This window comes from Elephas maximus, chromosome 26 (genome assembly GCF_024166365.1).
Source record: "Elephas maximus indicus isolate mEleMax1 chromosome 26, mEleMax1 primary haplotype, whole genome shotgun sequence".
Lineage (NCBI taxonomy): Eukaryota > Metazoa > Chordata > Mammalia > Proboscidea > Elephantidae > Elephas > Elephas maximus.
Window position 1 is genome coordinate 18,971,269 of NC_064844.1, and position 26,894 is coordinate 18,998,162.

General features: G+C 39.4%; 1 protein-coding gene across 4 annotated transcripts in view; it reads right to left on the minus strand.

Moving 5' to 3' along the window:
• PLEKHH2 (pleckstrin homology, MyTH4 and FERM domain containing H2) overlaps window positions 1–26,894 on the minus strand; it is a 157,593-nt gene that overhangs the window by 87,583 nt on the left and 43,116 nt on the right. For all 4 annotated transcript variants that reach the window (XR_007515569.1, XM_049870622.1, XM_049870620.1 and 1 more), the window contains exons 4-8: window positions 9,390–9,539; window positions 8,117–8,200; window positions 7,439–7,520; window positions 4,782–4,967; window positions 2,080–3,041 (exon numbers count right to left, since the gene is read on the minus strand). Coding sequence is in view for 3 of the 4 variants with exons in the window: in XM_049870622.1 (XP_049726579.1) it covers window positions 2,080–3,041; window positions 4,782–4,967; window positions 7,439–7,520; window positions 8,117–8,200; window positions 9,390–9,539 (1,464 nt within the window). In the remaining variant the exon portion in view is untranslated. The remainder of the gene's footprint in view (window positions 1–2,079; window positions 3,042–4,781; window positions 4,968–7,438; window positions 7,521–8,116; window positions 8,201–9,389; window positions 9,540–26,894) is intronic.

Sequence of the window (26,894 nt, forward strand, 5' to 3'; positions counted from 1 at the left end):
TGTATCTTTGTTCCCGAATTTTTGTTTGGTATTTTAAATTCTTTTGAAGAGATGAGAAAAAAGGTAAGAGAAATATTTACGACCACAGACTACACATAAACACTGCCTTTAATATTCTATCAATCTATAACATCGTTAAAGAAAAAGAAAGGAAAAACCTGAAGCCAGAAATCATATCCAAAAAAATCAAACCCACTGCCATTGAGTCTATTCCAACTCAAGTGTCCCTGCAGGACAGAGCAGAACTGTCCCAAAGGATTTCCAAGGCTGTAACCTTTATGCAAGGAGACTGTCACATCTTTCTCTCATGGAGCGGCTGGTGGGTTTGAACCACTGACCTTTGGTTAGCAGCTGAGCTCTTAACCACTGCACCACCAGGGCTCAGAAATCATATATCACCTCCTTATTTCAATGAAGCAGCCCTGGTGGCCCAGCGGTAAAGCACTCTGCTGCCAACCAAAGGTTGGTGGTTTGAACTCACCAGCCGCTAAGAAAGATGTGGCAGTTTCCTTGCGTAAAGATTACAGCCTTGGAAACCCTATGGGGCAGTTCTACCCTGTCCTACAGGGATGCTATGAGTTGGAATCAACTCGATTGCAGTGGGTTTTGGGTTTTATTTCTACGAACATTTCATTCAAGTAGAAAAAAAGTATCTGAGGTCAAACAGTGAATGAATATGAGAGCTGCAAGAGAATTTATAATATTATTTTATTCCTAAAGTAGCTTATTTTGCTTTCTCTCCTTTGAGAGATCTCTGAGTGAGATCTCTGAAAGAGGTACTGGAAAGGCTATTAACCTTGCTCTCCATGAGTAAAGGGACCCCATGTAGTTCCCAATGCATAGATTACCATGCCCTGGATTTTGTAAAGTGTCTAAGCTAGACACAGTTGACCTGGCCAGGGCCCAGTGGGCAAGCTAACACAGTCCTCTTCAGCCTAGTCAGCAGCCGGTGAGATAGCTGGCATGGGATGTCTATCAGAGATACACTGGATTGAAGAATGGCTGACTGGATGAGTCAGATGCAATCTCTCTGAGAGTGTGAATGAGATACACACAGACAGAGACAAACAGAAGAGTAGGCAGAACAGCAAGACAGCAAGCAGGTGATACGAGGCAGTCAGAAGCCACGAGAGAGTGGGTCAGAAGCAGTAGAAGTAGAGAGTCACTGTAGATGTGAGAAGACAAGCTGAAACAGTAGAGCTGGGGCGGTGGGTGTTACTTGTTTCTAAGAAGCTAATGACCAGAGGTGCTGTTGGACCATCAACATGTTGTCCGACCACTAGAGCAGCCACTGTATTTTGAATGATATTTCAGTTCAATTAGGATAGGCTAAGCCTTAAAATAAACTCTTACTGAGGTAACTAGAACAGATCTCTTTTCCTTGAAACCTTAAAATGCACCCAAAAGTATCTCTTAAGTAAGAAGCCTCCTCTCTCCACTCCCCCCTACACACACACATTCAATATTTCCTTCCATGTGGAAGGAGCTGCAATAATGGAACACTCCCGATCCCTTTCCCTCTAGTCACTTTCTCCTCCCCAAAGAAACAGAGTGGCTTCACATGACTGGTGAGCTTGGGAGGAAAAACTGGGCATGCAGAGCCCAGACCCTCTCTCTCTCTTCTCTCTTGAGAAGCGGGTGTCTGCAAAAAACATGCATCTCTAGATTGTGAGTTTTAGAGGGACAGGGTCTTGCCCAAGGAGGCCCGTGGTGGTCCAGCGCTGCCTGGGACTGAGTAAATAAATCTCGCTAATGCTGAGGGTCAGTACTGGGAAGCCCATTTGCCCTCTGATTCTCTAAAATCAGTTTTATCAGTGATAAGGTAATATTCTGATCTCCCAACTGTCTTATCCCTTGTCTTATTTCTTAACTGATTCAGAACTCACTGGGGGAAGAGAGGTTCTATTTATTGAACCTCCTGGTTCTTCCAACAACCATAAATTTGGAAATCACGTTTTGAAAACTGGGAACTATAAGAACGAAGCTGAATTCAAAAAGGAATAGGAAAAGAAGTAAAGCCTGAAAATGAGCGTCAAGAAAAAACTATTGTGTATGTGTTGTACAAAGTAATATAGTTACCCAAGAGGGAAAGCGGTGCAGGGGAGGCGTTGGAGGCTTGCTGCACGCTGCCTTCTTTGCCAAGTCACAGGTTTCCTGGTCGTCTGAACACGGGGATCCCAGGGAGTCGTAGGAAAATAATCCATCATCACAACTAGTGTCCATATTCTCTAAAACTTCTGTACTGTCACCATCAACTAGATCGAGATCCGTTTCCTGAGGTCTCAGTGGTCGTATCATGCTTATAGCATTTCTGTTTGTACCAAACATCCTGTCCGAACTTAACTGTGGCTGGCTTAAGTGCCTTTTGGCTAGCGCTACACTTATACTGAAAACATTAGGAATCCTTAACTTTGGGGGTGGCAGGTTTGATGAAGACATTAACCGTGTTCCTTTTCCAGGTAATAAATTAGGATGCTTTGGAGTCAAGGCTGGGGTCAAAATAGGGCTTGGGGTGTTGGCCTCACTCGATGAGGAGGAATAATCCAGTCTCTGAGACTGAAATTTCTTATTCAGTTCATCTGAGGAGCTATCTTGCTCCTTTTTTTTTGATTCAGAATTCCCCTTTCCAAGGGGATTATTCTGAGCTTTCCATTGGGCCTCCTGTTGCCAAGAATACAGCTTCTTGTGTTCTGATATCTTTATGCTGAAAGTCTCTTCTTCAAATACCGAACTGCTGTCGTCAGAGGCCGTCAAATATGTCTCACTTCCCATCCTGCTACACTGGACGCCCTCCTCTGATGTGTGACTAGAAAGGGTGGATCTGCACCTGGACTTGGGTCTTCCCCTGCTCCCCTCTTCCTCGTCGGAACTCCAGTCACTCGCTGGAGCCCCAGAATTCTGGGACATGCTGCCATCTGTTGCAAAGCTTGCTCTTGCTTTCTGACTCTGTTCTGAGCCACAAGGGATTTGATGCAATGTTCTCTGACCTCTGCTGTTTTCTTGAACTTGGTTATCGCCAGACTTTTCTGGAATTTCCATTCCTAGAAAAGCATACATCAGTGGGCAAGTTGCCTTTAACAATACAATCTGTAAACTTGGGTTTATGCAACTACATTTCAGAAACTGGCAATTTCATATGAACAAAGTTAGTTCACATTATCCTTTGTAGGTTTTATGTCATCTTAAAAAACAAGGTTGTAAACTATAAGCATTATATAAAACATGGAGCCCTAATACTCAAAATTAAAATTAACGTGCTTTTTAGAGAGACGCATGTTGGAAAAGAAAACTGACAAGAACCTAAGGAGAGATAATAAAGGAAGTAAAATATGAACTAGGGCAATTCTATCACCAAGAAAGCAGCCACCAAAAAAAAGGAACACCACTAAATCTATTTTACAGGAAAAAAAAAATGACAATTCTCTTCCAACTAAATTTCAAAATTATCATAAAGTAATTAAAATATAGTAAGGTCAATGCCACAGTTAAAATACAAACTCTTTACCCAAGTCTCAATACACAAAGCATGCAAAACCATGAAGAAATGTAACTTTACCTCCTCCTCTCCTTTTGGTGTAATCATAACTACAAAATGTGTTTTTATAATATAAATAACACTCTTTTAAAATGTCATTAGGTACAATTTGTTTTTGTTTATAGCACAATTAACAGATACAAACTATTAATTAATAGATATGAACTACTGACTTAACAAACAGTGAACTAAAACTTTACACTGAAGAGTAGAAGAGAAACTGTGAAATTATGAAAATGTAGATCTGACCTTAATAAATACGGAAATAGAATCTGGACAAACAAGCTCTAAAATTCTCTTTCACAGGCAATGTGTTAAATTTGAAAGTCAGCAAGAGCTTCAACAAAGGTAACTTACATTGAAGATGACACATGAGACACTGACTGTTAGGAAATTAATATGGCTTCTCGAAACAGAAAAAAATACAAGTTATGGAATGAAAGCCAACAGCAAAGGGGCCATCTGTTGAAAAAGCCTTACGTAGTTTTCAGAATTTCATAACCAACCATAGAGCATAGCCCCATTAAGGCTATCATTTTCCTCTCTTGGAGGAAGCTGGAACTGAAAGTAGGGAAGATGTAATGGCAAACTCAAAACTCTCTAAAATATTTGGGAAAAGTCAAACAAAAGATATCGCCCTAGAGGCGGCAAAGCCAGCAAGTGCACCCCCAAATTAAATTTAGAGGGGCTTTAAGACTGAAAGATACATAGACATCTGTATACAGGTCCAGGGTTTAAACAGCTAGGCAAATATTTCCTTCTTTGAAAGCATAACGGGAAAGCCAAAGCAGTTACATATATACTAAGTAAGAAAGGCACTGAATCTTCCCTTGCTGTTCACTCCTTTATGTTTGCTGTGTCATGTTTAATTTCATGCCTTACATTAAACTACGTTTTATATTTTATATAGATAATGTATAGAAAATCCATAGTTCTGATCTGAAACTCAGCTGAAACACACACCTTGGAAGTAAGGCTGCAAACTTTTTGATTCTAAATATCACCACCACCTACTGCAGAAAAAGCATGGAGAGAACAAGAATCAGTTTCTCCTATGCCTCACTGGCAAAGCTCCCAGAAAACACCAAACAAATAGATACACAAAGTTAACCACTGTGTTGTTCTTTTTATGAGAAACGCTCCCCTAAAACTTCAAGTTGTCAAGGAAAAAACAAGGAGAATTATGCTATATTTGGATTAATCCTAGCAAATAATTCCAAAGTAAATTTCTCTAGTCTGTAAATACCTTCTCTGTCTTTTCCTTCAGTGAACTCAGGCTCTTTAGATGACAGCTTGCTCACTTCTGCAGATTTTATTACTTGAGGAGGACTCCTTGCTCGGGACGAAAAGCACCCAAAGGTCAAACTGCTCAGGCGCTGGCCTTCTGAAAGCTTTGGTGTGGAGACGGTGGATGACTTCTTCCCTTGAACTTCTGCAAGACAATTAATCAAATCAAGATTCACTGCAATCCCAATCAAAACCCCGGCAAGCTTTAAGCTTTTTTGTAGAAATCAGTGAGCTATTTCTAAAATTTATACAGAAATGGAAGGGCCAAGAATAGCCAAAACAACTTAGAGAAAGAACAAAATAGCCCATGAAAAGATCCTTGATGCCATTAGGCAAATGCAAATAAAACCCACAATCAGATACCAATACACACCCACTCACCACCACACCAGTTGCCATCGAGTCAATTTCAACTCATAGTGACCCCACGTGTGTCAGAGTAGAACTGTGCTCCATAGGGTTTTTGATGGCTGATTTTTCCAAAGTAGGTTGCCAGGCCTTTCTTCAGAGGTATCTCTGCATAGACTCAAACTACCAATCTCTCGGTTAACAGCCAAGCACTTAACCATGTGCGCCACCCAGGAATTCCACATTCCCACTAAAATGGCTGAAATTAAAAAGACCAACCATACCACGTGTTGGCGAGGTTGTACAACAACTAGAGCTCTCATACGTTGCTGGCGTGAATGTAAAAATGGTACAACTACTTTGGAAAACGGGTAGCTTTGTCTTAAAAAAAAGTTAAACAGACACATACCATAGGATTCAGTCATTCAATGGCTAGGTATACTCAAGATAAATAAAAGCATATCTCTACACAAAGACTCAGACACAAATGTTCATAGCAGCTTTATTTGTAGTAGCCAAAAACTGGAAACAACCCAAATGTCCACCAGCAGTTGAATGAATAAACAAATTATGGCATGTCCATATAATGTAGTACTGCTCAGCAATAAAAATAAACTACTGATACATGCAACAACATGGATGTACCTCAAAATAATTATGTTGAGTGAAAGAAGACAAAGAGTACACACTGTCTAATTTCCTTTATATAAAATTCTAAAAATTACACGCTAATAGAGGGCAGATCAGTGGTTGCCTGTGGACCAGGGCAATGAGGCAGGGAAGAAAGTTCACAAAGGGGCAGAAAGAAACTTCTGAGAGTGATGGATATGTTTATTATCATGGATGTGGCAATGGTATCACAGCTACACACATCTGTCAAAACTCAACAAATTGTACACTTCGAGTAAGTGCAGCTTATGTGTAAAACTGTACATCAGTTTTACCTCAGTAAAGTTGTAGTAATAAACTAACAAACAGCTGGTAGATCTCTGTAGCACTCAAGGCCACGGGCCAAAATGGGCCTCCATTATCCCCTTCTGATCATCCCCTAGAACTGCTGACACAAGTACTTTGGTTATATAACACATTTTGTTTTTTCCCCACATCAGAAGATCACAAGAGCCTCCAGCAGGTCTCCAGGAGCTTTTGGTGGCTCTGGGGCCACCCTGACATGTATATATTACGTGGAGGTTCTAAATCCAGGACAAGAAGCAGTCTTGAAAGTAAAAAAAAAAAAGAGCCTACATTCCCTGATAAACCCTTTTACTCCTGGATTTCCAAAGTCTCTGGATTTTAATACAGACGTGCCCCATTCTCAGGACTTTTTCATCATTCCTGTGGTGGTAGAATTTCCTCAAAGATGGCCTCTTTATATCTTGTCTTGGGCTCCTGATAAGCTTAGGAGCAAACTTCTCCTGATGGAAAAGTTTTGGCAACACAGGCTTCTAGGCCATATAATATCCAGCTTCACCCCTCCCCTCAACATTCACCCTTGCCTCTCAGCGGAACCCGTGGCTTTGAAATTCTATCTGCCCATCCCCTAGCACTAAACTGAGGCTGGGGAAGAGGACTGAATTTCAGCAGGGACCAGTGCTGTCTAGGGGCTGCAGGTTCATGTAAATTGGTCTGAAGAAGCACTCAGCTGGATGCCCACATACAGCAGAGTGGCAAAATAGGCCCATGTCAAGAGGGCAAAATTACTTCTACTTTCATGGTTTGAGCCCAGTTGATAAATGGGTGATCAGGCAATAAAGGAAGGAGCCCTGATGTGCTACAGATGCTTGGCTTATGTCATTCTGCTTCCTACCTTATTCTTTCCTCCAATCTCTTGATCTCTCTTGCTGTATCCTTGCTGTGCACCCTCTACTTACAATGGACCTTGCCCCTCCAGACTGATAAACCAACAATCCAGCTACTCTCCTTGGCTCTTCTACTAACTATAGCTTTCATCTGTCTTCCTTGGCTCAATGATTCCACAGATGAAAACACTCTCTTGGATTGACATAGAGCTGGGGTATATGGGAACCTCTTGGTTGGTCCTGACACTCTGGTGGGCCTGCATTAGTCCTGTCTCTCTGTGTCTTCCACTTACAGACCCAAAATTCACTGGGGTGCAGAAGTTTGGGTTTGTTTAGAAATTCTCTTTCATTACATTACAGTAACTTCTTGGATGATACTCATAATTATGTCTATAAAACACTAGCAAAAAAATAGCACAGTTCTATATAGCCAAACGAATCCAACTAAACTATCACAAAGTATTTGTACCTTGTAGTTTTGACTGCATTGTTCTTATCTCTTCAGTTTGGTTTTGGTTGATCACACGAAGATTCTGATTCTCCAATTCCAGCTAAAAGAACATAATGGTAACCTTTTACACAACGATAACACCTCTAAAATGTACTAGTAAATTATTATACTTAGAAAATGTTAATACATAGCACTCTATATGTAAGCAAGATATAAAGAAATGATGAGCAAATATCAGATGAACTGACCAGAATAGGCTATCAACTTAGATAATCATTGCTTCAATATTTTTTTTTCAGAGCTAAGAGTTCTAAAAGATTTCATTCCCTATGCTTTTTCTACTGTAAAATTATTTTAACCCTAAACTATTTCAGCATTTAGTCTGCGATATAAAGTCATATATACCCCTCATACGCCAAAAATATTCATCTTATGAGATATACACATATGTTTTATAGTTATTTTAAATCAACTAATTGGAACAAGGCTATTTACACTGATTATCATGAGTCTATCAACGTTTTTAATTTGAGAAATACAGTGAATATTTCTCAATATTTCTAATATCCAAAAGACAGCAGCACCACCAACTGATCAGAATTTTGTTTCACTCACAATGTTCACAGATCCTGATGACTCATCTACTATTCGAAAGAAGAAAAAGGTAAAGGAAAAGCAAAATATAGCAATAAATACCTCATTTAACTTAACTGTCACCCATTCTTTGATCTTAGCTGCTTTCTCTTCTATTATTTTAGCTTCTTGTATTCTTATTTGTTTCTGAAATAACATTAGCAGTTCATTTAGTGATGTCCAAATACAAGCTTACTGGTCTGAAAGTTACATCATTAGTGAAAAAAAAAAAAAGAAAACCCATTTCCAAGTTAATATATCCACCTTCAAATTACCAGATAGAAGAAAAAATGAAAGAAAAAAAAAATCCAGCAGATCAATAATAAACCATAATGGCATATGCAAGTATTTCCAGTTTTAAGAGCTACTATTCTCTTTCTCACCAAGTTCAAACACTCAAATCAATCTACTGAATTTATCATCAAAATAAACCATTTCTGGAAATGGTCTAGGGTTTAGAGCAGTAGAATAGGGGCCAATCAGGTTAGGGGAAGAATCAGAATCTCCTCGGGTCACAGCTTTCTCAGCAGCCTGTGGAGCAGTTCACCTTTGCACACAGCGGTTGCTATGAGCTGGAATGGACTCGACAGCAACTAACAATGACAGTGCCTGGTCATGGTCACAAAACTACTGAGGATGTGACTATCATACAAACCCCAGTGGGTAGGAGCTGGGGTGGCGAAAAGCTGAAAACCACCGATCTGAAGGAACAGTGATTCCCCAGAGAAATGGGGGAAAATGCCAAAAATAAATATTTAACATTTAGCAAAACAACATCATAGTGATTATATTTAAATGATGTTAAGTGACCATTTAAGGAAATAACCCTAATGCAATTTTTGTCCAAATGCAATTTTAAAATAAATACTATACTTGATCCCAATGATTTTAAAACAGTGCACACTTGTTTTCTAAATAAGATTAGTATCAAACATATACTTAAAATACAATGCTCTATAAGACATTTCCAATATTCTAACAATCTAAAGCAAAGATTTGTTTAAAAGATTTTAAGGACATAAATGTCTGCTGATAAACAAATGTTTTCAGCTTTAAAATTACACTCCAACTCTGAAGTTTAAATGTTAAGGAGCACAGTCACTAGCAAAAAATGTTAGATCTTGCCTTGGAACCACTCCAGACTTAACAAGAAAAGTTGATGCCATTCTCCTTGCACCTTTCACCAACAAATGTGATGCAATTCTATAAGCTGAACAAATAAAGGAAGATTTCTCACCAAAATTTAGAAATTGAGGCTCTCTCTTTTCAATCTTTGTGATTAGGCATAAATGAACGCACACATTCAGAAGTCTTTAATGATCAAATTCTTCCTAACCTGCTCTTCAAGCTGCAGCTCCAAGTTCTGAATGATGTCATCTTTTTCCTGTATTAGGGTCTCCAGATCTTGGCACTTTCTATACAACCTAGTCTCTGATTCACTGGTCTGAATATTAGCTGCTTTTAATTTCTCTTCCATAACTTGTACCTAAATTCAGAGGATAAATTATTAAAATTGCGCTCAGACTTAATTATCATAGTATTAAACTTCAAAGTTTTACTTTAACATTATATAGATTCCTAAAAGGTACTGTTATAAAAAGAAAATATCCATCAGTTTGAATATATTTAATAATTATAAAGTCTGAAGACTATTTTACAAAGTGGTGTTAAATTTGTACCTTGGGGTGTGTGAGTCTTAGAATATCGCTATCATTTAAAGTAACGTACATGTTTGTAAGAGCAATGAGAATATGCAAAGTGTGTTATACAAGTAGAGAAACACACAAAGTTTCTACCCTTCATCTACTCATACGAAGCAGAAATATAAAGTAGAGAAGAACGAGCGGTGAGATAAGACTCAGACTGGATGACCTGTCATCATAAAACATTCTGGAAAAAAATGTGTGTGTCTTGGGGCGGGGGTGATTAAGAGATGAAAAAGAAACACACACACAATGGAAAGGAAAAGGAAAACAAAAGAACTTTAAAGCCCTAAATAAAGGAATCATAAAAAACATGAGAGCCAAAATACAGATAAGCAATGAGAGTCAAAATATAGGTAGAGAAGGTTTATTGCTTTATTCACCTAACAAATACTCACTGAATACCTTGAGACTTAAAATTTAAGTCACCTTAAGACTTAAAAAAAAAAAAAAATTTTCTTTTTTAAGACTTGGAAAGGCATATATGCCTATTGCATTTGCTGTCATATATTGATTATATAGTCTATATAATGCATATTAAAGTTCAGATTTTACTATCTTTTTGTTCTTTATTTGACCTCACCTTTTTTTTCTGTGAATCACAAACCTGCTCCATGACTGTGGATATATATAGTGAATCAGAACCCTCAACAGAATAGGAAAGAAAATAAACTATTGAGAGCTGTATGTAATATTAAGACGTTTATTCCATCTACTCCAAATAGCTAAGAATGGGATTTTAGCGATGTTTTAGATTACAGGATGCAAAGAAGAAACACAATGAAAAAGCATTTGAGAAATTAAACGTATTAGTAAAGATGAAAAATCTTAAAATACTAAAAAAACTCTGAAAAATCACAATGAATCCTTACTTAAGGTTCAAAAAAAAATATTTGACTATTAAGAGCTTGCAGAAGGAAGGTGTTAAGGTTAGTTTGAGTTTATTTTTTTTTTAAACCATGAATACCACGTTTCACCCGTGAATTCACTGTGTAATGTAAAGATGCCAAAACTGTCCTATATGAATACCACCCACATTGCTGGAAAATTACCAAAATAAGCGCAGAGTAAAAACAGCAGAAAAAAAGTTATTCCACTCTTCAAATGATAATTTTAAGTCAAGACTTAGATTAACATAGTGGAGTGGACTTCCCAGGGCAGATCAAGAGGTCAAGGACAGAGGTCTGCATCACAGATGCTGTACTGAAAAACAGCTAGAGCAGGACAGAGAGCTGGAAAGTAAACACCAAAGGTCAGTCTTAAAATGGGATAGCCAGCTGCACACAGGGCATGCAGTAATTGTGCAAGTATTCTCCTCTGGGGGTAGACGCGGAGAAGATAAACCTCAAAAACAAACAAACAAACAGTAACTGAATAAGAATAGAAATAAATATTACCAGACCTACACTTTCAGGCTTATTAAGTCAGAACAAGCCACCCTACAGATATCTGGCTGCCATGTAAAACCGTCCCCTTTATTGCTTAGAAAAAGTCTACACTCACAGGAAACTGAGGTGTAGTCTTCTCTAAAAAACATGTTCAACTGGAAAGCTGTTCGCATTTTAAGAATGAATGCCACAGTCAGAGCTCCTTGGATGCATCTCTGCCAAGTGCAATTTTTTAATCTGGCCATTACTTTTACATAAACAACTTCCCAGGGCAAGAAAAATACTGGCAAAAGTAGCATGATCTCTTAGGACAAGAGATCACAAAGTAGTTACAGACAACTTATTTACCAGCTGACCCTGTTAGAACCAAGCTCCACAGGACTCACCAGCCTTCCTTAGTAATAGGTATAAATAAAAGGTCTGCAAAAAAAAAGCTAACCTAAAGAAAAATTAAGCAGCCTTTTAAAATATATAACCACAAAAAAAAAAAAAAAACACAAGTACATGAAAAATAGCCAAGTTCTTTCCCCATTTATTTGACCTGACCCATATAATAACTTTAACTACTTAGAGATTGACCAATAACATACTCCTATGAATTCAAGGTTTGGGGATGAATTCAAGTTGGTTGTTAAATAGCTCTGTCTATTTAACAGAGGTTGGTAGTCTCCGCACAGATACCCTCATCATGAGACGCTCTGCACTTCTGGGCTAGCCTTTCTCCTTATTTTCCAGGAGAGCCTCCGGCTGCATTCACCCACCGTGACACACTCCTCACCATTTCCCCAAGACCTTCCTGATCTTGAGGTCCTTATGCTCCAGTGCAGTAAAGGAGCAGGCTTGGGGTGCTCAAACACTGCATTCCAAAGAGAGGACTAGCCTTTGATCAGCTCCTAGGAGATAACCTCTGAGGCTTTGGAATATTCTGCCTGATAAGACTGTCTTTGTATACTTGAGACCTTGGGCCACACCAGATAGTTTATGCTAACAATGTGATTTATGGTGAATGCCTGTTTTTGTTCACCTGGGACCCTAGGCTAAGTATCAGTTTGGCCTCTGGAGGGGCTGGAGATTGAGTAGCTAAACTCAGTCATATGGGCACATCATGCCTAGGTGACTGGTCCCCCATGAAAACCCCGGATGGACACCAATGCTTGAGTCATGTTCCCTGATTAGCAATACTTCATATACACTGCCACATATAATTACTGGGAGAATTAGGCACTCCTCCACTGGAAGAAGACACGAGAAGCTTGTGCCTGGTTTTTCCTGGACTCTTCCCCATGTGCCTATTTTCTTTGCTGATTTTAATCTGTGACCTTTCTCTGTAATAAACTGTAACCATGAGCACAACAGCTTTCCTGGGTCCTATGAGTACTTCTAGCAAGTCATCAAACCTGAGAGTGGTTATGGGAACCCACAACTATTTTCCACTTTTCTGCCCATAATGGAAAAAGCAGGAGCTAAATATTGCTTCCACTGTCATTACTCTTATCTATCACTACTTCCTTATTGCCATTTGGAACCTCATCTCTTTCTCTCCCATTTCAGGTAATGACGATATGACTACTTTTCAGAAGAGATTTAAAATTTCAATTTCTACATGTATGTTGCAATGGCATGACAAAGACTGCTGACAGTTCTGAAACAGAATGAAGAAAGGAATTGCCAAGAGTATTTTGAATCCCAGACTATTTTTTCATTTGCTTAAAATTTATTGCAAACGAATTAATCATTCTAATCACAATTATTTTGACAAAGTGCTCAGTGATGTATACAGTAGAGCCAGGACCCACCTTGCTGAAGGGGAAAAGGAACGGCACTGGATAAAGTAGCTTTCCATGTAACGAAGATGGGCTTCATGCAGCAAAAGCACTACAAGGTCCAGGAGTTTAGGATGATCGAGCAGTAATAATTTATTAAGAATAAAAAACAACTAGACACCAATGACCAACTTTACAGAAAGGCACATTAGCCTACGTATTAGTTAACAGCCTGAACTTTAAATCTGGCTCCTTCAAAGTCTAAATCAAACAGAGCCAAGGGACTGGGCCCAGAAGGAAAGGATGAAAACATACACTTCTACAGGAGAAATTCTCTACGCCTCTTCAGTTGGCGTAAATTAGTGTAACAGACTAGGGTATACACCTAACCAGATATTTGAGAATGAATCCTGCTATTAGTCTCTCCCAAACGTGCTCCTGGCTGCCTTTCTACCTCAGAAGAGAGAAATACGTAGGGCTGGGTTGATTTTCACTGACTGCTTTCAAAGCAACAACAATAAAAAAAAATATTGTACTACAATATTAAGTATAAAGATCTCCAAGTCTTGTCCGGCACAATGTGTGATCTTTTTTTCTAGACAACTTAGTTCGTAGTTACGGAGGTGGTGCCACTCCTTAATAAGCAGGGCAAAAATGTACAAAACTGAAGTGTAGAGCTGAGCTGGTTTCAGCTGACTACTGTTCCTTTTAGGTTAACATAAATATAATTGTTTAGCTCTTAGGATATGGCTCAATGAGAAAGAACAAGCTGAATTTAAGCGACGGAAACAGCAGACAGGCCCCAGCCCCGTGGAAACTGCTAAAGATGGCAAAGGATTCAGTGACCCCAAGGTAATAGCATTTACTTAGTCTTGCAAAAGCCAAAAAAGGTGATATAATTTTTTTTTTTAATCAGTATATGAAAATTCACTTGCTCTGTTTATGCTTCTTGTTAACTTTTAGGTTCATTACGAGGTATTCAAGGAAAAATTTCTTCTGAAGCATAACAAAATAGGTACTGAATAAATTTAAAGTTTTGTGACAAGAGAAATAACTACGGATTTTGCTAAATTCTGAGAGGATTCCAATTCTTATAATTCTCATTCTATATTCAGTTTTGCTTTAAGGCAGGATGTCTAAAATGACCAATCATGGTGTCTTTTTGCTTAAAAATCTAGCATAACTTCAAAGCTGATATAAAAATGACAAGTTCAAGTAAGTTCCTCCTTCTAAACTTATCAAGATTAGTGGCTGGGCCCTGATGGCTACAAACTGCCATGGTTTGCTTTCTTTAAATAGGGAATGGGGACTCTTTTTTTCTTTTAAGATCCAGTGACTGAAGGACAAAAATTATTTGAAAATCTCAATTGAAAAATACTTAATTTGACTTTTAAAGGTAAACAAATTTGTTGCATATATGAATGAAGGATTTTAAATGAAGGAAAGGCAAAACAAAATCATTCTCAATTTCTTTCTTCTCTATAATATGGATAGTTAAGGGAGTGAAAGAAAGGAAAGGGAGAGAAGGGGAAGAACACACAGAGTCATGTAGAGGCAGTCATGGACAGAGAGGTAAACAGAGATTTCACTAGGAACGGTCAAAGTCAGAAAGGAAAAGACAAAGAGGGAGACAACAAAGTCATGGAGGCAGACAACTGACAGACGTGTGCTGCAAGGCGTGCTGCTAAACAGGAACACAGGCAGTCCGGGGTTACAAACACCTGACTCATGGAAAACTCCTACTTGCCCTTTATGTTATGTAAATTTGCCCTTGCTTTGGAACAACCAAACCAACCTCTACCCACCACAAATTCTTCATCAAACTACCTTCACTTGCTACATGTCCAGCTTTTAAATCATTGAAAAGGCTTCGAGCTTTGTCTTGCAGTAAAGTAAAGCGAAATAAGAATGGTACACACCTGTTCTGATTTACCTACAAATTCAACTTAAAGACACAGGAATGGATCTCGTTTATAACCCAGGGACTGCCTGTATACATACCAAAAAAAAAAAAATCAAACCCGTTGCCATAGAGTTGATTCCGACTCACAGCGACCCTATAGGACAGAGAAGAGCTGCCCCATAGAGGTCCAAGGAGTGCCTGGTGGATTCAAACTGCCAACCCTTTGGTTAGCAGCTGTGGCACTTAGCCACTATGCCACCAGGGTTTCCTGTATGCATACATACAGGGCCCACTAATAAGAAAAGACAAAGACATTTGGCAAAGCATGACAGAAATGACATATACAGAAGAGTCTTTCATAAAGTGAGCTTTTATGATTTTACACTTAATTATTGCCTTTTTATATGTACATGTGGGATATCACTATTTGGCACAATCAGCTAAAAAAATATAAAACAGCAGACACAGCATAGATCTTACCATTAGTACTAATACTTCTACCACCACCACCATTTACTGAGGGCTAACTCCATGCCAGGAAGTTTACCTGAATTAGTTTCAATCTTCATAATACCTAACACATATAGCATGTGTCTATGCCAGGCACTGTTCTAAGCACTTTACTCACAGTAACCTATTCAATTTCCAAAAAATTCTATTAGACAGCAATTAGATTGTACTCCATTTTGCAGCTAGAAAACTGAGACCCAGAAAGGTTAGGTCAGATAGGTGGTAAGAGATGGAGGGTGACTTGAACCCAGGCACTTTGCCTCCAGAGTCTGCATTCTTACTCGCTATACTATAAGCCTCTATACAACACAGAAGCTGTAAGCCTCTGTAAATATTAGCTTCATTTTATACATAAGGAAACTGAGAGCAGAGACATAAAGAAACTTTTCCAGTCAAATAAGTGGTACAGTTTGGATTTAAACTCAGTTAAAAGTTTAACTCTGTTCCCAAGGCAGAAAAACATGAATTTGTCTTTATTTCTCTTTGTCTGTAAAACTTTACCTTGCAAATATTTGGCCCCATATTCCTCCTTTACTTCAGTCTCCTCCCCTCCCCCGACAAAACAAAAAGAAAGAAAGAATAAAACTTCTAACTTCAAACTCTGGGCTTTAATTCTATGTGTTTAGAATACTACATTATGCTAAAGATTACAGCCAAGAAAACACTATGGAGCAGCTCTACTCTGTAACACACAGGGTCACCCTGAGTCAGGGGCCCACTCAATGGCAGCTAACAACACCAAGAACCCTAGAGAAGGGCTAAGTTAGAATTTATTTTGAAATTTTCCTTGTCCACAAGTTTCTGGGAAACTTTTACAATCTCCTTAGATAGTTTTTGCCTTATGCCATATTCCACACATCTTGGTAGAATCACTGGAAGAATTTTACAATAAGAAAAATTTTTTCAGAGAGGCCCTTCCTTTATTTTTCTATGCAGGAACCACTACTAGATATCAAAAGATAACTTCTGATCAAGCTAGATTCCAACTATGTAAATGGTATGTTTGATGTACACATAAGTTTTATATAAAAATATATGTTAAGACAATCAGGAGAACTTAGATTACTATTAGTCGACGTTCAACCATTTCAAGAGGTGGCATATGATCAGGAACTGATGGTACTTAAGGAAGAAGTCCAAGCTGCTCTGAAGGCACTGGCGAAAAACAAGGCTCCAGGAATTGATGGAATATCAATCGAGATGTTTCAACAAACAGATGCAGCACTGGAGGTGCTCACTCGTCCATGATAAGAAACATGGAAGACAGCTTCCTGGCCAACTGACTAGAAGAGATCCATATTTATGCCTATTCCCAAGAAAGGTGATCCAACCAAATGTGCAAATTATAGAACAATACCATTAATATCACATGCAAGCAACATTGTGCTGAAGATCATTCAAAAACAGCTGCAGCAGTATATTGACAGGGAACTGCCAGAAATTCAGGCTGGTTTCAGAAGAGGACATGGAACCAGGGATATCATTGCTGATGTCAGATGGATCCTGGCTGAAAGCAGAGAATACCAGAAGGATGTTTACCTGTGTTTTATTGACTATGCAAAGGCATTCAACTGTGTGGATCATAACAAACTATGGATAACATTGCGAAGAATGGGAGTTCCAGAACACTTAATTGTGCTCATGAGGAACCTTTACATAGATCAAGAGGTGGTTGTTTGGACAGAACAAGGGGATACTGATTGGTTTAAAGTCAGGAAAGGTGTGCGTCAGGGTTGTATTCTTTCACCATACCTATTTAATCTGTATGCTGAACAAATAATAGGAGAAGCTGGACTATATGAAGAAAAACGGGGCATCAGGATTGGAGGAAGACTCATTAACAACCTGCGTTATGCAGATGACACAACCTTGCTTGCTGAAAGTCAAGAGGACTTGAAGCACTTACTAATGAAGATCAAAGACCACAGCCTTCAGTATGGATTACACCTCAACATAAAGAAAACAAAAATCCTCACCATTGGACCAATGAGCAACATCATGATAAACAGAGAAAAGATTGAAGTCGTCAAGGATTTCATTTTACATGGATCCACAATCAACACCCATGGAAGCACCAATCAAGAAATCAAAATACGCACTGCACTGGGTAAATCTGCTGCAAAGGACTTCTTTAAAGTGTTGAAAAGCAAAGATGTCACCCTGAAGACTAAGGTGCACCTCACCCAAGCCATGGTATTTCCAATCGTGTCATATGCATGTGAAAGCTGGACAATGAATAAGGAAGAGCAAAGAAGCGTTGACACCTTTGAATTGTAGTGTTGGCGAAGAATATTGAAGATACCATGGACTGCCAAAAGAACTAACAAATCTGCCTTGGAAGGAGTGTGGCCAGAATGCTCCTTAGAGGCAAGAATGGTGAGACTGCATCTTATGTACTTTGGACATGTTGTCAGAAGGGATCAGTCCCTGGAGAAGGACATCATGCTCGGCAGAGTACAGGGTCATCGGAAAAGAGGAAGACCCTCAATGAGGTGGATTGACACAGTGGCTGCAACAATGAGCTCAAGCATAACAATGATTATAAGGATGGCACAGGACCGGGCAGTGTTTCGTTCTGTTGTGCACAGGGTCACTATGAGCCGGAACCGACTCGATGGCACCTAACAACAACAACATTCTTTTCACCATTAACTTTGCCAAAGTAGCTAAAACTGAAAAAGACCAACAATGCCAAGTGTTGACAAGGATGTGGAACAACTAGAATTCTTCCATGCTGCCAGGAGGAATGCAACCTGGTACATCCATTTTGGAAAACAATTTGACAACATCCACAAAAGTAAATATTTACCCATCCTAGAATCTAGCAATTCTACTTCAAGGTATATACCCACGAAAAATAAGAACACGTATCCATCTAAACATCAGTATAAGAATGTATGTAGCGGTTTTACTTCATAACAAGTTTCAAATGGAAAACAAATGACATGTCTATCAACAGACGAATGGATAAACTCTAAGCTATATCCACAGTACCACTCAGTAAAAATAATACTTTCCTAAAAAAAATGAACTACCGATACACATGTCAACATGGAGGAATTTTACAGACATAATTTTAAGCTAAAGAAGCCAGAACAGCAAATAGTACATTAATCAAAAACAAGCAAGATCAATCTATGATGACAGAAGTCAGAATACAGGTTACCTTTGGTAGAACAGGGGTATTGACTTGAAAGGAGCAAAATGAATCTTCCGGGGTGATGAAATATTCTGTATAAGGTGGTTATGCAGGTATGTACATACATAAATATTTCATCAGTACTTAAAGATTAGTGTACTTTATTGTTATGTATATCGTATCTTGATTTTTTAAAGAAAGTAACATCATTTATGAAATAATGGATCTAAACAAGATCTTCAGTGACTGTGAACATCACAAAAAAAGATAACTAGACATTTTGTACCTCTTGATGGAAATACACAATACTACCTAAGAATTAATATTGCCAAAAAAAAAAAAAAAAGAAAGAATCGAAACACAACCCAAACAAGTTTTTAGATCTAACTATATTTTATAGGAAACAAAAGCGTAGAAGAATATGTTTAAAAATACCATGGGTTGCATTCACCAAAATCCAGTATGCAGAAAACTTCACAGGAAAAACAACCCCATTTCTTCAACAAATAAATTATAAGGAAGGAAAAAAGGAGGGAGACCCTGTAGATTAAAAGAGTTTAGGAGCCAAATGCAATGTGCCCATCTTGTTTAGGTCCTGATATGAACAAACCAACAATGAAAAACAAAAAAAGTAGTATATGCCCCAAAGAATTAAAAACAGGCTCTCAAACAAATACACGTACACACTGCAGGACTAGTCACAACAGCCAAAAGGCAGAAACAACCCGAATGTCCATGGATGAACAGATAAACAATCTGTGGTATATATATATATATGAATATCATTCAGTTATAAAAAAGAATGAAGTCCTGATAAATGCTACATCATGGTTGAACTTCGAAAACACTATGGTAAGAGAAAGAAGCCAGACACAAAAAGTCACATATCGTATTATTCCATTTTTATGAAACATCCAGGATAGCCCCCACGTGTCTGTCAGTTTGTCGTACTGTGGGGGCTTGTGTGTTGCTGTGATGCTGGAAGCTATGCCACCGGTATTCAGACACCAGCAGAGTCACCCATGGAGGACAGGTTTCAGCTGAGCTTCCAGACTAAGACAGACTAGGAAGAAGGACCGGCAGTCTACTTCTGAAAAGCATTAGCCACTGAAAACCTTATGAATAGCAGCGGAACATTGTCTGATATAGTGCTGGAAGATGAGCCCCCAGGTTGGAAGGCACTCAAAAGATGACTGCGGAAGAGCTGCCTCCTCAAAGTAGAGTCGATCTTAATGATGTGGATGGAGTAAAGCTTTCGGGACTTTCATCTGCTGATGTGGTACGACTTAAAATGAGAAGAAACAGTTGCAAACATCCATTAATAATCGGAACATGGAATGTACGAAGCATGAATCTAGGAAAATTGGAAATCGCCAAAAATGAAATGGAACGCATAAATATCGATATCCTAGGCATTAGTGAGCTGAAATGGACTGGTATTGGCCATTTTGAATTGGACAATCATGTAGTCTACTATGCTGGGAATGACAACTCAAAGAGGAATGGTGTTACATCCATTGTCAAAAAGAACATTTCAAGATCTATCCTGAAGTACAACGCTGTCAGTGATAGGATAATTTCCATACGCCTACAAGGAAGAGCAGTTAATACGACTATTATTCAAATTAACGCACCAATCACTAGGGCCAAAGATGAAGAAATAGAAGATTTTTATCACCTGCTGCAGTCTGAAATTGATCGAACATGCAATCAAGATGCACTGATAAGTACTGGTGATTGGAATGCAAAAGTTGGAAACAAAGAAGGATCAGTAGTTGGAAAATATGGCCTCGTGATAGAAACAATGCCGGAGATCAAATGATAGAATTTTGCAGGACCAATGACTTCTTCATTGCAAACACCTTCTTCCACCAACATAAACGGAGACTATACACACGTACCTTGCCAGATGGGACACACAGAAATCAAATTGACTACGTCTGTGGGAAAAGATGATGGAAAAGCTCAATATCATCAGTCAGAACAAGACCAGGGGCCGACTGTGGAACAGACCATCAATTGCTCATATGCAAGTTCACACTGAAACTGATGAAAATCAGAGCAAGTCCATGAGAGCCAAAATATGACCTTGAGTATATCCCACCTGAATTTAGAGACCAGCTGAAGAATAGATTTGACGCATTGAACATTAGTGACCGAAGACCAGACGAGTTGTGGAATGACATCAAGGACATCATCCATGAAGAAAGCCAGAGGTCACTGAAAAGACAGGAAAGAAAGAAAAGACCGAGATGGATGTCAGAGGAGACTCTGAAACTTTTTATCGAGTGTTGAGCAACTAAAGCAAAAGGAAGAATTTATGAAGTAAAAGAACTGAACAGAAGATTTCAAAGGGCCTCTCGAGAAGACAAAGTAAAGTATTATAATGACATGTGCAAAGAGCTGGAGATGGAAAACCAAAGGGGAAGGACACGTTCGGCACTTCTCAAGCTGAAAGAACTGAAGAAAAAATTCAAGCCTCGAGTTGCAATAGTGAAGGATTCTTTGGGGAAAATATTAAACGATGCAGGAAGCATCAAAAGAAGATGGAAGGAATACACAGAGTCATTACACCAAAAAGAATTAGTCGATATTCAACCATTTCAAGAGGTGGCATATGATCAGGAACTGATGGTACTTAAGGAAGAAGTCCAAGCTGCTCTGAAGGCATTGGCAAAAAACAAGGCTCCAGGAATTGATGGAATATCAACTGACATGTTTCAACAAACAGATGTAGCGCCGGAGGTGCTCACTCATCTATGCCAAGAAATATGGAAGACAGCTTCCTGGCCAACTGACTAGAAGAGATCCATATTTATGCCTAATCCCAAGAAAGGTGATCCAACCAAATGTGCAAATTATAGAACAGTATCATTAATATCACATGCAAGCAAAATTTTGGTGAAGATCATTCAAAAACAGCTGCAGCAGTATATTGACAGGGAACTGCCAGAAATTCAGGCTGGTTTCAGAAGAGGACGTGGAACCAGGAATATCATTGCTGATGTCAGATGGATCCTGGCTGAAAGCAGAGAATACCAGAAGGATATTTACCTGTGTTTTATTGACTATGCAAAGGCATTCAACTGTGTGGATCATAACAAACTATGGATAACATTGCGAAGAATGGGAGTTCCAGAACACTTAATTGTGCTCATGAGGAACCTTTACATAGATCAACAGGTGGTTGTTCGGACAGAACAAGGGGATACTGATTGGTTTAAAGTCAGGAAAGGTGTGCGTCAGGGTTGTATTCTTTCACCATACCTATTTAATCTGTATGCTGAGCAAATAATCCGAGAAGCTGGACTATATGAAGAAGAATGGGGCATCAGGATTGGAGGAAGACTCATTAACAACCTGCGTTATACAGATGACACAACCTTGCTTGCCGAAAGTCAGGAAGACTTGAAGCACTTACTAATGAAGATCAAAGATCACAGCCTTCACTATGGATTACACTTCAACATAAAGAAAACAAAAATCCTCACAACTGGACCAATGAGCAACATCAAGATAAACAGAGAAAAGATTGAAGCTGTCAAGGATTTCATTTTACTTGGATCCACAATCAACACCCATGGAAGCACCAATCAAGAAATCAAAATACGCACTGCACTGGGTAAATCTGCTGCAAAGGACCTCTTCAAAGTGTTGAAGAGCAAAGATGTCACCCTGAAGACTAAGGTGTGCCTCACCCAAGCCATGGTATTTCCAATCGTGTCATATGCATGTGAAAGCTGGACAATGAATAAAGAAGAGCGAAGAAGAGCTGACGCCTTTGAATTGTGGTATTGGCAAAGAATACTGAATATACAATGGACTGCAAAAAGAACGAACAAATCTGCCTTGGAAGACGTGTGGCCAGAACACTCCTTAGAGGCAAGGATGGCGAAACTGCGTCTTTCATACTTTGGACATATTGTCAGGAGGGATCAGTCCCCGGAGAAGGACATTATGCTTGGCAGAGTACAGGGTCAGTGGAAAAGAGGAAGACCTTCAACGAGGTGGCTGCAACAATGAGTTCAAGCATAACAACGATTGTAAGGATGGCGCAGGACGGGGCAGTGTTTCATTCTGTTGTGCGTAGGGTCACTATGAGTCGGAAACGACTCAACGGCACCTAACAACAACAATAACAATAACCCAGGATAAGTAAATACAGAGACAGAAAGCAGACTGGCGGTTTCCAGGGACTGCGGGAGAGAGAAATGAGGGGTAACTGCTTAATGGGTATGGGGTTTCATTAATGGTTATAGTGTTTCATTAACGGGTATTGGGGTTTCATAAATGGGTATGAAACTAGACAGAAATGGTGGTTATACAACACTGTAAATGTACTAAATGCCACTGAGTTGTTCACTCTAAAATGGTTAATTTTATTTTATGTGAATTTTACCTCAATTGGAAAACAAAAAGCAATTGTGAGATATTTGGGGACACCTGAACACTGATTAGATCTCTGTCAGAGGGAAGAACAATTGGTACTTTTTTGTTGTGACGATGGTACTGTTGTTATGGTCTTTTAAAGTCTATACTTTTAGATTAATTGCTGAAGCACTCGTGGATGAAATGATATGATGTCTGGGATTTGCTTCAAAATAATCCAGCATGGGGTAAAACCAAACAGAAAAAAAACAAAAACAAAAAACCAAACACATTGCTGTCTAGTTGATTCTAACTCACAGGAACCCTATATGACACAGTAGACCTGTCCATAGAGTTTCCAAGGCTGTAATCTTTAAAGAAGCACACTGCCAGCAGTTGGTGGATTCAAACTGCTGACCTTAGCGCTTAACCACTGTGCCACCAGGGCTCCTTAGTGCAGAAGCAGGTGAAGGAAAAAAGTAAATGGAAGTATAGACTAACCATGAGTTGAATAATTAACGTTGGTGATGGTGGATCATTATACTATTTTCACTACTCTTGTACACGGTTGAAATTTTCCCTACTATCATCATGGTTTTTCCACGATACAGTTTTAAAATTACCTTTTCAAGTAAAACTTTGAAAATTAAGGACTAGATTAGATCTGGCTTATTAAGAGATTCGTTAGGCCACTAAGACAATCTACTATGTAAAATTAAATCTTTCAGGTGAAAGCAAGATTTGGCAGTACTCAAATTGATGGGCAAGGGGGGCGGAGCCAAGGTGGCGGACTAGGCAGACGCTACCTCGGATCTCTCTTACAACAAAGACACGGAAAAACAAGTGAATCGATCACATACATAACAATCTACGAACCCTGAACAACAAACACAGATTTAGAGACGGAGAACGAACTAATATGGGGAAGCAGCGATTGTTTCCAGAGCCTGGAGCCAGTGTACCAGTCAGGTACGGCACAAGCACAGAGAGCTGCTCCACCCCCCTGAACTAACCCCGGGAGGGAGACCAGCCGGTTCCGCGGGCGGCGTGGGACGCAGCCGGTAGGAGAAGTCCCCGGGAGGCAGTGACTGGTCTTGGAGCAGGAAGAGCAGCGTCCCAGCCGGGGAACCGTCTCACCGGGATTTGGACTGGACGCAGGTACGGCAGAAACACGGAGAGCTGCTCCACCCCCCTGGACAAACCCCGGGAAGGGACCCAGCCGGGTCGCGCGGGCGGCGTGGGACACAGCTGGTAGGAGAAGTCCCCGGGAGGCAGCGACTGGTATTGAAGCGGAGAGAACAGCGTCCCAGCCGGGACACTCGGTCACGGCACAAGCACGGGGAGCTGCTCCACCCATCTGAACTAACCCCGGGAGGGGGCCCACCTGGTTCACGGAGGCGGCACGGCCACACGGCTGGAGGGACGAGAAGTCCCCAGGAGGCAGCGACTGATTTTGGAGTCGAGAGTGCACCATCCCAGCAGGGGAGCCTTGACGTTGGGCGTGGGGCTGGAAGCGGAGGATCTGACCCTGACTCCAGCGGGCCAGACCCCCCGGGGGCAATCTCCACACAGCCAGCACACATAGGCGACGCGCCCGCGGGAATCTCAGATATAATAGTCATTCCAAGCAAGACAAGCAACTCTGGCTATATTCTGAGGTGCTACTCTCCTATCTCTCTGTTCCCTCCCCCACCCTCCCCAGGCGGCTTCATTAACATCTGAACAGCCTGAGCCAGAGGGAGAACTCTGATAGGGGTCTGACTGCATTTTTTTTTTTAGCGGATTTTCTGGAAAAACTAGTTTCCCAGTGATGGCTCGGAGACAACAATCCATATCAAACCACTTAAAGAAGCACACCATGACAGCTTCTCCAACCCCCCAAACAAAAGAATCAAAATCTTTCCCAAATGAAGATACAATCCTGGAATTATCAGATACAGAATATAAAAAACTAATTTACAGAATGCTTAAAGATATCACAAATGAAATTAGGATAAATGCAGAAAAAGCCAAGGAACACACCGATAAAACTGTTGAAGAACTCAAAAAGATTATTCAAGAACATAGTGGAAAAATTAATAAGTTGCAAGAATCCATAGAGAGACAACATGTAGAAATCCAAAAGATTAACAATAAAATTACAGAATTAGACAACTCAATAGGAAGTCAGAGGAGCAGACTCGAGCAATTAGAATGCAGACTGAGACATCTGGAGGACCAGGGAATCAACACCAACATAGCTGAAAAAAAATCAGATCAAAGAATTAAAAAAAATGAAGAAACCCTAAGAATTATGTGGGACTCTATCAAGAAGGATAACCTGCGGATGACTGGAGTCCCAGAACGGGGAGGGGGGACAGAAAACACAGAGAAAATAGTTGAAGAACTCCTGACAGAAAACTTCCCTGACATCATGAAAGACGAAAGGATATCTATCCAAGATGCTCATCGAACCCCATTTAAGATTGACCCAAAAAGAAAAACACCAAGACATACTATCATCAAACTCACCAAAACCAAAGATAAACAGAAAATTTTAAAAGCAGCCAGGGAGAAAAGAAAGGTTTCCTTCAAGGGAGAATCAATAAGAATAAGTTCAGACTACTCAGCAGAAACCATGCAGGCAAGAAGGGAATGGGACGACATATACAGAACACTGAAGGAGAAAAACTGCCAGCCAAGGATCATATATCCAGCAAAACTCTCTCTGAAATATGAAGGCGAAATTAAGATATTTACAGACAAACACAAGTTTAGAGAATTTGCAAAAACCAAACCAAAGCTACAAGAAATACTAAAGGATATTGTTTGGTCAGAGAACCAATAATATCAGATACCAGCACAACACAAGGTCACAAAACAGAATGTCCTGATATCAACTCAAATAGGGAAATCACAAAAACAAATTAAGATTAAATAAAAAAAAAAAATACACATAACAGGGAATCATGGAAGTCAATAGGTAAAAGATCACAAGAATCAAAAAGAGGGACTAAATACAGGAGGCATTGAACTGCCAGATGGAGAGTGATACAAGGCGATATAGAACAATACAAGTTAGGTTTTTACTTAGAAAAATAGGGGTAAATAATAAGGTAACCACAAAAAGGTATAACAACTCTATAACTGAAGATAAAAGCCAAGAAAAACGTAACGACTCAACTAACATAAAGTCAAACACTATGAAAATGAGGATCTCACAATTTACTAAGAAAAACGCCTCAGCACAAAAAAGTATGCGGAAAAATGAAATTGTCAACAACACACATAAAAAGGCATCAAAATGACAACACTAAAAACTTATTTATCTATAATTACCCTGAATGTAAATGGACTAAATGCACCAATAAAGAGACAGAGAGTCACAGACTGGATAAAGAAACACGATCCGTCTATATGCTGCCTACAAGAGACACACCTTAGACTTAGAGACACAAACAAACTAAAACTCAAAGGATGGAAAAAAGTATATCAAGCAAACAATAAGCAAAAAAGAAGAGGAGTAGCAATATTAATTTCTGACAAAATAGACTTTAGACTTAAATCTACCACAAAGGATAAAGAAGGACACTATACAATGATAAAAGGGACAATTGATCAGGAAGACATAACCATATTAAATATTTATGCACCCAATGACAGGGCTGCAAGATACATAAATCAAATTTTAACAGAATTGAAAAGTGAGATAGACACCTCCACAATTATAGTAGGAGACTTCAACACACCACTTTCGGAGAACGACAGGACATCCAGTAAGAAGCTCAATAGAGACACGGAAGATCTAATTACAACAATCAACCAACTTGACCTCATTGACTTATACAGAACTCTCCACCCAACTGCTGCAAAATATACTTTTTTTTCTAGCGCACATGGAACATTCTCTAGAATAGACCACATATTAGGTCATAAAACAAACCTTTGCAGAGTCCAAAACATCGAAATATTACAAAGCATCTTCTCAGACCACAAGGCAATAGAACTAGAGATCAATAACAGAAAAACTAGGGAAAAGAAATCAAATACTTGGAAAATGAACAATACCCTCCTGAAAAAAGACTGGG